The sequence below is a fragment of the Amphiura filiformis genome, chromosome 11, assembly GCF_039555335.1.
Source record: "Amphiura filiformis chromosome 11, Afil_fr2py, whole genome shotgun sequence".
Taxonomy (NCBI): domain Eukaryota; kingdom Metazoa; phylum Echinodermata; class Ophiuroidea; order Amphilepidida; family Amphiuridae; genus Amphiura; species Amphiura filiformis.
In genome coordinates this window covers 36,208,849-36,221,681 of record NC_092638.1, presented here as the reverse complement: position 1 = coordinate 36,221,681, position 12,833 = coordinate 36,208,849, and the positions used below count along the sequence as shown (strand labels likewise).

At 37.2% G+C, this 12,833-nt stretch overlaps 1 protein-coding gene across 1 annotated transcript in view; it reads right to left on the bottom strand.

The window, feature by feature from the left end:
* LOC140164796 (probable E3 ubiquitin-protein ligase HECTD4) overlaps positions 1-12,833 on the bottom strand; it is a 105,438-nt gene that overhangs the window by 71,035 nt on the left and 21,570 nt on the right. Inside the window, 9 exon segments of the mRNA XM_072188162.1 lie at positions 861-1,053; positions 1,798-2,001; positions 2,854-3,122; positions 3,852-3,971; positions 7,292-7,490; positions 9,772-9,887; positions 10,566-10,787; positions 11,278-11,463; positions 12,561-12,681. Of these exon segments, the coding sequence (XP_072044263.1) occupies positions 861-1,053; positions 1,798-2,001; positions 2,854-3,122; positions 3,852-3,971; positions 7,292-7,490; positions 9,772-9,887; positions 10,566-10,787; positions 11,278-11,463; positions 12,561-12,681 (1,630 nt within the window).

Here is a 12,833-nt window from a genome sequence, read left to right as displayed (position 1 = left end):
TTAAGTTTAAAGGTCAGGTACGATGTACAATGATCAAAAACTTGTGAAAATATAACATCGCTAACTTGCTCAGTATATGTAAGCTTACTGCCCTGATGTTGTCCCTGACATATTTGGTTGCAATAATTAAAGTTATGAACTTTTTATATGTAAATTTTCTTATGTTTTTCATTGTTTTTTGCTCCTAATATTGTATCTCAATTTCTCTGTTGCCAACTTTGGTCTAATTGGATCAGATAATGTAAATTATTGTGTCATTAATTACTTATTGCTGTGTGTCCCTTTTCAATTATCCTGTTCCCAACTTCCCTTCTGAGTATATGTTCCATTTATCTAGGAAGAGAGAGAGGTAACAGAAGTTAAGGGCATTCAATGCCACACCTGGAAAAAAATGTGAGATCCAATAAGCTCACTCCAGGAAAATTTCAGGATTTGGAGGGATATGTTAGAATTTGGAGGGAAATTTTGCTTCCCCATGTAAGAAATACATTTCAAATAATGGATGAAAGCTTGCTGTATTTTGAGTGAAACTTTGGCTTATCTTCCCTCTAGGGAAATAAACATTTTTGCCAGCCATGTTCATTGCTCAAGTATGCCACTCCCATGGCCATGGGCTGGAGGCCTGAAGTGTAACTTGTACACCCCCTTTAGATGACATGACCTTAATCTTCAACACACAGGGGCGTGTAGATTCACCCATTCAGGTAAACCCATTTGAAATTCACACTCCCTGTGTGGGAGATTAAGGTCATGTCTACTAGAGGGTGTATGGATTTCAACTGGAATAGCCCATTGCACAGATACCCTACATGTATTTGAAAGTGTTTCTTGTTGCCTATATTTGTCTAGGCCTACATTACCTGTAGTTGTCTTTGCATAGCGTATACTTTCTTGAAGACCCCGGTCATAACTTGTGTCAATAAATCAATATGTTGTTGTTCCTTAGGCAAAGTAATCCCTTGGTCATATTGCTTAACATACTCCTGCAGACCCATATGCTTCAATGTGGCTGAGATGACGGCTTCTTCCAAGTCTTCAGGTTTGATGACCTCTCTGTAACAGGTTGACGGAGGCAAAATGAATATATGTTTTTATTACACCTCATCAATATTCATGAGCAAATCATACCACTTTATTGGTCAATCCCAAATGACACAACCTATTTCACACTGCAATAGTTTTCCATACCTACAAGATAACCTCATCCCTATGCCTAAGTTCGGTGTAATAAAACAAATACTACTACGAGCCTATCACTCCTCACCCTTCAGGTTCCGGGTGATAGGCTCATAGTCTGTACCTCAACAAAAAAAAGTTTGCCCCATGTAATATTTGTACACTATTGCATCTTTACTCTAGGCAAGTAAGTGGCGTATCCTTCGTCTAAGAGAATACCAAACAAATCCCAACTCTAATCCTAACCCTAATCCTACCCTAACCCTAAATCCTAACACTAACTCTAATCCTATTAGTATTTCATGCTCTCTTACACTAAGGATAGACCAAGTAATTGATGTCAGCGTGGCGAGGCAGCTGTTTTTCGTGTGCATCTATGCGTGCATCTTTAAAATGCAGATGCATTTTTACACCAGCGCTATCCTGAGCGAAATGCTCACAATTTAAATCTACACCGAATGAATTTAAATTAACACCCTACTTGAAATTTTTGAAAACTATTATGACATATTTTCTTATTATTTCCTTCATATTTGACCACTTATATTTGCCTGTAACTCAAATTGAGAAAAATGTACATTAGTTTTTGCATCTGAACTCTTTATGACAATCCTCACTCACCTGATGCTAGGTCTCAAATGAGGTGCAGGTCGACCTGACAACGCTTTCAGTTTCTTCATCACTGATGTTTGAATCTTCAGCCGTGGAGCAAATTTCTTTTCTATTGGTATAGGAAGGCCTTGCTTGATGTAATCCAAGGTGTCCTTGAGTGGCATTGTTGTGGCTGGAGTTGGAGGGTTTAAGAACTCAGAAGTCCACACACACCTGCAAATGAAATACATAATTAGGTTTGCTACATGATTCAAGTTGTTAAGCTTTCAAACAACATTCTACTCTTCAAATTGTACTTCTCATGCACATGCTAGGCCATAGCAATAATGCTAGGCATTTCATACAGGTCTCTGTAAGTACATGTATGCTAATGAATCGTGTCTGATGTGCAATGGCCTCGTTATAGTATCCTTGGGACTTCTACCCAAGAAACCAATATATCTGCAACACCATTGGATAGCAATGATATTCATATGCTCATCAATCAATAGATATATGAATAACTTAGTTGCAAAAGCCCTTACATCCACCTCTGGCTGAAATCGAGTTATTGGCATGACATTATAGTGTGGGTAATAATACACATTTTGGTGGTTGTTTGACCTTCATACCACCTTCCCTTCCGGAGATATCGTATATTTCCTGTTTGGGAAATCTTAGGGAATTTCCAGAAATCTGAACTTAAAATGAATATAAAATAGTTTTGTTTTAATTTTTTGATGTATAATAGTAGCCTTGAATGTTCTTTAACTATAAAACCAAAAGGAACTGTTTTGGGCCACTATGTTTAAAAAAAATCATTTTAATTAACAAAAGTTGTAGCTTCGGAAATACTCCAAAAATGGCATTTTGCTGAATTTAATTCAAAATTCATAATTAAAAAGTAAAAAATTTTCTTTTTGAAAGCATTAGTCAAGTTATATAAAGTAGTGCAAAAAACTGGGCTCGAATTTGATTGCAAAGGCGGTTTCTAGAAAAGGGGTAAATTTATTTATAGAGGTTGTGCATATGACGTATCATCCCGCTTTTTTCCACACGCAAGATACAGAATATCTTGCTGCTCACCTTTGTAATAACTTTGACTTCAGCAAATGTTCACACATAGCCTCTTCCTCAGTCTTCTCCGGTCCTTTATACAGCCTATGTAGCATAGTACAACTAAGAACAGATAGCCCCAAAGCTAGGTCGGCTAAGAATGGCAGTTTGCTGGCAGCATCCTCTGATGATTCCTGGGCTCGGACGGTGCAGGCGAAACCCCACATGGCTTTGTCTGGTGTATTGTGCTCACGATCGCCACGCATCTCGAAAGTGAAGGTGGCAGTGTTGCCGTCAACCTGGGTTTAAGAGAAGATAATCAGATATAAGATGTTGATGTATTATTCATGTGTAGTGGTGAATTAATAAATTACAAGTTATTTTTAAATTTCTTCACTACAAATTCTTAACACTAAAAGGAGCATTTTTACAGGCTCAAATGACATCTTCAGCAATGTTATTACTCTGGAGGTCTTTTGTTGCTAGTGATGTGGTTGAGATACCGCCGATGATGTCACAGGTAATGATGACGTCAAACAAGATGTTGCCACCATATACTAAGCACAAAACAGACAAACCACAGTTAAATTCCCTGTGCTTTGTATGTTGTGAATTCTCACATATTCATGAGGGCCGATCATTCAATCGTGCGTGTCTAACAATCACGCCAGTGTTGTGTGCCTGTGCTTATACGTGATGGAGAGTTGTGTATCGTTGAATAAAAATATGCGGTATGCATGTAACAGTTTTGTCTGTCACACTTCATGGAACGATTGGCCCTCATTATCCGGTGACGCCGAGACTTTGACTGCTTGTGGTTAGTCTGTAGTAGTCTGTGGTTGCCGCACCCACTTGGAATCTCAATACCATCACAACAAAAGACCTTCAGAGTAATAAAATCCCCTGAAGATGCCAGTTGAGCCTTGAAACCACTCCACGTACGAAAAACTCATCCTATACAGATATCTCCTACATGTATAATGGTGTCCAGCAGCTTTTTTGGCACAGAAAGTTATGAGCACACATACCTTGACAAGGTCTTTGGGCCATCCAGACCCCAGCACACTTCTGCTGCCATAGCCGTAAGTGTTCCCTCCATACTCCGCTACTTTCCTTGAGCCTGTTCCTGGTCCAGCATACACAACAACCTAAAGGTAGTCAATAAAAATACAGATGAGTATGTGACAGCAATGTTTATCAACAAAGTTAAGGGACTGGTCTAGTAATATGCTTGAGGGAACAGCATATGTGATCCAATCAAGCAAAATGAGTCAAATGTAGAGCAAAATAAAAATTCAGGTTCAAGTTCATTATATGTGATTGTCAGCACTTTATTTTTGGTGAAACTCCATCATAATCAGACTTACGGTTTCAGAGATATAGTAATTTTAATGTTGCTCAGAACAATAAAAAATATAAAATTAAAGAAATTGAACACTATTATTGGCTATATCTTGAAACCAATATTAGTGACAAACAACCCAAGTAGTTTGATCCCGGGGCACTCCAACTTTGGAGGTGATGCGTATGTAGGGCTGTTCAGACCCCCTTTTACAGTGTCGCTCTCCCCCCAAGACCCCATATTTTGTTACGAACTCATGCTCTGTCACCCGAAGACCCCTTATTTTTCCATTCGATCTGTCACCCAAAGACCCTAACAAGTTCAATTTGAACAACAACTTTCATTTATCACTGATTTTGTTACTTATTTTGAAAAAACAAAGAAATTTGAAGCCATTTAGAACTATAAATTCGCCGAGGTTTCTGTGGCGCTGTTTTGGTTCTCACCCAAAGATTCCATTTAAAAAAGGTCATGTTCTCACCCAATGACCCCATATTTTTTACATTTTGCTCTCACCGAATGCCAAAAACCATGCTCTCACCCAATGACCCCATATTTTTTACATTTTGCTCTCACCGAATGCCCCTTAGTGCGAAAGTGCCAGCCCTACACCTATATCCATTTCAAATTGAAGTGCCCCCGGTTTGATCACATTACATATGAATGATTCACTATTCATTACAGCCTTGTTGCCCTTAATTGGGTTAGGTGTGAATTTTAAAAGCCCATGTCTCAACAATACCATACTGCCGGGCAAAGAAAAATGACAACTGCTTGGTATGATGTCACATGTAATCTTTTTATATAAGGCTTATATATTATGGTATAGGATTGAAGCATACAAAACCTGTGGAACTTCATTTGAAATCATCAATCAATCACACATGCTTAAAGGTGAACCTCATTGAAAATAAAGTTATATATCAATGGAAAGCTTATGATGTCAGGAAGCAGAAAAGAATATTTTTTATTTGCCTAACGTACCAGGCTAGACATAATCTCCATGCAAAGATTGGATATTGGCACCCCCTAAATTACAAAACAAAATCGTTCAAATTGGGCGCTTTCGTTGATGACGTCACCCCGAGGGACACACAGTTACTTCCGGGTTCGATTGTAAACACAATGTCCATGCATTACTGTGGCATGCATCGGGCCACTGCACGAATTCAGTCATTGTCAGCTTACTTTACATGAAAAATATCGTCAATAAAATAAGAATAACTGAAGGAAACATCATGATCAAATCAAGAATGAAGTTCCTGAATAAAGTGTGTGGATTTAAAAATGGGAAAAGTGCTGGCCGGGGTGATTTGGGATTGGCCAAGCCATCCACGATATCATTGATATGCATAGGGAATATTACAGTAAAGCACGAAGAGCAAAGATTAGCAAAAAAACCGAAATGAAAAAAAAAAAAAAAAAAATAACTGCTAGTGCTACCAGTTCAGATCGTCACACCAAGTTGAGATGAACTTATCACAATGAGAAAATGAAGGAATAGAATAAGGTACATGTACAGGATTTTTTAATTATTTCTTAGCTTTACAACCGGTCATGTGTGATAGGCGAACTCGTACATACATACGGGATGAACTCAGTGCGTGACTGACCGAGACTCAGTCGCCGAGTCCGGTGCCGAGTGTTCAGTATCCGCGACTGTACTGTATTTGCAGACAAAATGACCGATTTTATATTCACATTCTGATATTTCCAACTTATTGCTACTTCATCAGCAAAATGTATTCCTGTAAATGTTCCAAATATAAGATAACGATTGATCAAATCTGCTGAAACACACGCAAGCAGGACGAAGCGAGTCGCTGTGTTTGTGCATAAACCCTGGAACCATGCACCTTGTTCGGGTCCCTGCCATTTCTTCAGCATCAATTTACGCATCATGTGCGGTAATCCATAAAACATGAATGTTTCACTTTTCAGTACCGTGACCGTATATACTGATTGTACTATCATTAAAGAATCGTGACACAAGTGACAATATTTTAATTTTATTCAGATTTCAGAATTCCATCAAATAATGGTCTATCAAGTCCAAATTGTATTTATTTTATAATAAAATATCTGTTTCTTTCAATCGTGATTGTGTGGAAAGAATGTATTACCGTTAATGCGCTAAATATGAAACCAAGTTTATATGGGCTGGGTTTGATAAAATCGTGGCTTTTTTATTAATTTTTGATTACTGCAAGACGATATTTTTTTAATCAGATATTTTAAAATGAATCAAGAATAGGAATGTCACAAACAAGTATTTAATTTTGATTTTGATTTTAACTTTTGATTCAAACACAAGGAATTAATTCCTACCTCGATTTTCAGATGGTACTCCATCTTTCATCAGCGAGTGAGTGACTGTATCACTCGCTGATGAAAGATGGAGTACCATCTGAAAATTCGAGGTAGGAATAAATTCCTTGTGTTTGATCAAAAGTTTAAATCAAAATCATGATTTATACCAACACAGACATGACAGATGAACTTTCATGAAAGTATTTAATTTGTTATTCGATCGTGTTTATTCAGTCCACGACATGAACGGCAGCAGCAAGCATTTGCGCATGGAATTGATCCCAGCGCGAAATTCAAACTCAATTACCCAATTATACCCAGCTAGTTATGACTGATTTTGTCAAAAATTTACGGAAAATTTACGTGTTGACAATAATTCTATTATTTCTAATATATATAGAAGGAACCAGCAACTTGAAGATTCCTCTAATTTCAAGCTTTATTGTGAAAATCAGACTTGCCGGGCAGCTTGCAAAGTACAGGAAGCAAGTCTTGTTTACATGTTTCCGAGTAGGATCACGTGACTGCGAACCCTGAGCTCACGTCACGAGCATTCCCAAGGTCATAGACGATTGATTTGGGTGCTTTTTGGGCGCCTTAAAAAAGACAAAAAATGCATTCGTTTTTTTAATTTTTCAGCTTTATTGGCCAAAAAAAAAATCGGAAAAAATAGTTTTTAGTATCCTGACATCATAAGCTTTCCATTGATATATAACTTTATTTTCAATGAGGTTCACCTTTAAAGAAAATGATGTAACTTCTTCTGATGACATTTTCTACAGAACTGAACTTAAACAAAGATGTATGCTCTAATACCTTATCATAGTCGTACTGTGATGCACATCGCTGATCAAACCGCAGATAAAGGCACCTAGCACCGGGTATATGCACCGTCTCCCTAAACTTGTAGTTGTCCCTCACCGGGTGAATAGTCTCCACGGTCTTACCAGTAGCCCAAGGAGCTGGGATCTTCAGTTGGGCTAAGAAATCATGGTCAGCCTTTGAATTGCTACTTCTGTGGATGACAAAAGTAGCAACAGTTAGATTTTACAGGACATTTTGAATGACTGTGACTCCAGTAATACAGTTGGAGAACTATGTAGCCATCAGCAAAAGGTGTTATAAATATATGAAGTATAATTAGTATTGGTCATAAGCAACATTAGACCTACCAATTGCATTATGTACCCACCACTGATCTTTTAATTGGTAGAATTCAGTCTAAACTACTATTAACATCGATCTAATTGTTGATATTTATTAATAAGATATTAAGGTATATATTTCAGCCAAAAAACAAAAACAAAATGCTTAATTAGCTGCTTAATTAGCACTTAATTTCTTAACGAAGCGCTCATATGGGCCTGTAATGCGTAACAACCGAGCTCATGCAGCCTCACCTATTTTCAATTTTCTAAGAGAATTTGAAGATAATTCCCAACAAATAGGGTATCACAGAAAAGCTAAGACTCTAAGCAATGTTGCTAAGCAAAGATTAAGTTGTGTAAGGATCGATTTTTTGTGAATGCAGTTTTTGTTGTTGAGTAATGTTATGTAATGGTTTCCTATGAAAGTGAGTGAAAGTTTGTTAAACTCACACCTGGATGTGAAAAGTGTGAAAAAATCGGCCAAAACGCTATCATATGAAATGAACAAATGATAGAGTTCAAAATAAACATCTATAGGATGACAAAAAATGCACCAGGAGTTCAGAGTGAGATGATTTCCATGATCAGTCCACTACTCAAGATTGACTTCAACAGTGATTACAAGCTAAGTTTCTGCTTAAATTGCCCCCTGTAGTAACAGTAATGTTGCACTGTTGTTCTTAACACTTTTACATACTAATGAACATGTGATTGGCAGTAAGTACTGAAAAAACAAAGTGGATAGCTCTTTCCAATCATTTTTGAGACCATTTTTACCAGATCAGCCCATTTTCCAAGATGCTTGTTCAGAGATATTTAACAATGGACCAATAGACAAAGCATGTAATGCCCTTTGATTTCTATAGTTAACATGGTTAGTATTATAGGCCTACATTATATTTCATCAGATTTGTTATGTTAAATGTTGTCATTATGAATTTTTTTAAACGACATTTAAGTTTCAATATCAATTCTAGGGTTTCAATTTCATGTTAGCAAAAACAGAGATTTCTTCATATAGATATAGATGGAAAAGCTGAAATTGCAGTGTGCATCTTAGTGTATCTGCACACAAGGTCACGCTTGCACAATCACAATAGACATATACAAAAGAATTTGGCCAGTTCTTTTGCGCTTGCCTACACACAGCCGTGTGTGCTATTTCTTAATTGTTACTTCTGGTTGTTACACATTTGGTAGGTCTGATCTTGCTTATGACCTATTGAAATTGCATTTGGCGACCACTACGCACATTATTGCAATGTTTTGGTTGACAACTCCACAAAATTTTAGAATTTCACTATCTTGGCTGATGGCATCATCAGAATGACCACTGGGGTCTACTACTTTTCCCACAAGATTTTTCAGTACTTCCGGTGCTTTCCTCATTCTTAGGTTGCTTAGTTCTTCTAAGTAGTGGATTGTACATGTGGTCTAGAGGGTTAACTACCAATGTCCCGATTAATTGCTATGTGCCCCGCCTCCACTAGACACCCACAAAATCCTGTAAGTACCCATTTTAAATGAAAAAAGCCCAGGTAGGAGAAGAAAGTGAGAGAAAGTCAAGGTAGCCTATTAGCAAATTGATTTAATCCAGGAAAGTTGAGAAAAGGCGAGTAAATCCAGGTAAATCAAGTGAGTTTCAGCTCCCTGAGACCTTCTACAGATGCTGTCTGCAAGCTAAGTAGCACCCACTTAGCATCATTGTTATCTTGTGCTGTAGCAGGCCGAAGCGAGCTGAATCTCACTTGATTTATCTCTCAAGACATTTCTTACCCTTTCTTGGATAAAATCACCTAGGATCTGAGCAAAACTCAATTTAATTATCTTCACCTTGACTTTGCTAATAGGCTACCTTGACTTTCCTTGCCCTTTCTTGCCCAAGCAGGACTTTTCTTGCCAAAAAAGGTACGTTTTGAATTTTATGGGTTCCTATAACTCCAAATCCAAACTTGCTCCCAAATACTAAACGTGTGTTGCATTTTTTCAGCCTAAATGGGGAAAAAGGTTGTGAGGGATCTCTCTCAGTATGTCCATTATCTAGATGAGACAATTGTTATACCCAAAACATTGCTTACAATTTTATATCAACAAGAGGAAATAAAATTAGATTAATATTACAAGTTAGTACTATCAATACATTCTTACTTCTCTATGATTTGACTGGCTAGTAATTCAGCCATACTGCCTTCTGCATCTTCACTGCTGGCATCTTCTTCTTCCTGATTACACTTTCCCTCATAGGCTTTGAGAAGCAGAGCCACCTGGTATGTTTAATGTACATGAAGAAAAGAAAGAAAAAAAAACATGATAAGATTGCTCTTGCAGAGTAGAATGTGGATGCGAACCCTGCAGCCTTAAATATGGTAAAAGGGTGTATTGTCTATTTACATCACTCATAGTTTACTTCATTTTGCCATGGTTGAGGGAAACAAAAAGTTGCAACATAAAAAAAGATTAAAACAATGTTACTTTCTTTTGTCCTAGTTTGGCTAACTGTTTAGCACATACTCTGGCAAAAGTAAACATCTCTTCTTTACTATTGCAAAAGGAAGCAACATGTTATAGTTTTCAGCAAGGTTCTTCAGCGGTTTGCTGATTTTGCGCTATTTATAGCATAAACAGGGAAGTGGGGTTCTGATTGGCTAACTGAATCACGTCATTGTCTTCACACATCAGTACCTCATTCACCGATTAAGCTGCGAAGCAACTCGTGCGTGACCTAGTTCTTTTTATGCGATAATCAGGAAAAGCAGTCTGACACCGCTGAAGGAATTTGCTTAATACTACAGTGAAGTAAATATAAGATTCACTGTTTTACCATTATAAAGGCTGCCTTATTGATAAGTCCAAGGTGTGAAAACCTCTATCCATCATAGGCTGACAATATCTAACAATCAAAACATCACAAAAACAAGAAGAAGCAAACTAAACAAACATACCTGGCTAGTGAGAATCACTAGTTGCACCAATCTCGGCATGAGCGATAATACTTGTGGTAGTTTCTGTTGACTCTCATGAGTCAGTGTGGTTATTAGGACAGGTAGTAGGTAGCCCAACACTGATCCCTTGACGATACGCTCCATGCCTTGAAGACGATGATGCTTATCTGGAAAGTCCGACACTAGAATTGCATTGCATACTTCTAAGAGCACTTCTAATACCTAGGGACGATAGGAAATAAATAAATAATACAAAAATGTAATTAATTGTAGTTATATCTAGGATTTGGTTTGTTTTGTTTTTTGACCAACTTTGAGAAATTTGTACCAAAAATGGTTAAAAAAGGCTAAGTTTTGCACACAAAAAATCATGAAAAAGCCTGATTTTCACCCAAATTTCAAAATTTTTGGTGTAGTTGATCAAAATTTTTTTTTTAATTGTTACGTTTCCGAAAAATTTGGATCAAAAACATTTTTTTAATCTTCTCCAAAACTGAGCATCTTTGCTCAAATTTAACCTTACAGAGATGGAAGTCTTTGCCATTCTAAATAATAATACTTTCATATACTTTAGACCAATAATTTGGCAGTTATGATGCCAAAAAGTTTCCATAATTCCAGGGTTAAGACCAACCTTAAGGGTGTAAAAATTTCCTGCTGAGACATTCTTAATGAGAATCTAACAGTAACATTAATTCTGCAGTGCACTTACTTCCTCACATCCTTTGAAGCACCTGGATGCAAACATCTCTACGATTTGCTCCAGGAGCAGTGCTTCCTTCCTGGCATCTGCCTGCTGTTCTGGAGACAGTTCAGGCGAGGGTTCTGTGTACAGTACAGCCTCACGTAGCAGGTTGACTTGATAGGCCATGAGGTATTGCATACATGGAGAGGCAACCTGTGATGAAAAATAATAATATAATGTCAAGTTTGAGAAAAATTGGTTCTTAATTAAATCTTTTACTATAATTATCCAAATCATATAATAACAACTTGCTTAACTTCGTCCTCTTCCCCTCTGGCACATGTTCAAATGCAATAACTTTCAATATTACATACTCCATGGTCAAAGTCGAGCTCTCACACTATTTAACATCCTATCTTTATTGGCAACCACATAAGTACCGTTTGATATTTCAAATGGTCTTACATGTACATGTACCTAATAAAATGGAAAAACAATTGTATTGACAAATAAACAATTCATTTAGCTCTATCTATCAAATATGAGATTGAATTAAGCACTGCAGTTACATATAAACAAGTATTCTTCAAATGCTAATGATGTCAATAATAATATCATCAAGACATATATGCTACTGCACTCTTGCAAGCGAATACATACATTACATAAACAAACTAAAAACATACACAAACAGGCTACAGTACAGAACTATATTCTATTACCCCACGACCCATTATTCAAAATCGTGCACTGTGATTTGTTGAAGCGTGTCACGTGAAAGACCATTAATTAGCAATAAAGTGGCCAGGGGAACAAACTTTATGTTCTTCTCGCATCACAGCAAAGCGTCGTTACGCATTCTACACAAAGCATTACGCTTGGTTACGCGTTCTGCAATACTCGCTATTACTTACGCTTTGGCTACGTGTAGAAATAACTTGAAATATTTGGGCAAAAAATGTGATATTTTCTCTTTAAATCGCACTATTTTGTGGTAATAGAATAGAAATAAAGGGTGCAGCATTATCCTTTACCCAAATAATGTGTCCTCGGCAGTAAAAGCGTTTAAATAATGGGTTCGCTGCGCCTCACCCATTATTTACGCTTTTACTGACTCGACACATTATTTGGCGTGTTAAGGATAATGCATTACCCTTTCTTAAAAGCAAGCAATTTTCAAATCAAATTGAGTCTTTAAATAAGTATGTCTTAAGATTCTTTCTGAATGACAATAAAATATATATCGGAAGAGCATTCCAAAACTTTGGTACAGAAGCAGAAAATGTTACGACGCTAATCTGAATACTCACAGGAACCGATGCAAGAATCCTGTCAAATTCTATGCGATCTGCTTTCACACACTGCCTTATCAACTGGCTGGATTCCTTCACTGCTACCCTCAAGATGAACAGCACCAAATCCTCACCAAGTCTGCAGGATCAAAGGAAATCATTTTCATAAAGATTCAAAATAACATTTTTCACAGTAGGAAACGGCAAAATGTGACACAATCATCATCATCATCAGTCAGCTGCGGAGCAGGCGACTACAAGCTTTCTCCAACTATTGCGATCTTGGGCAAG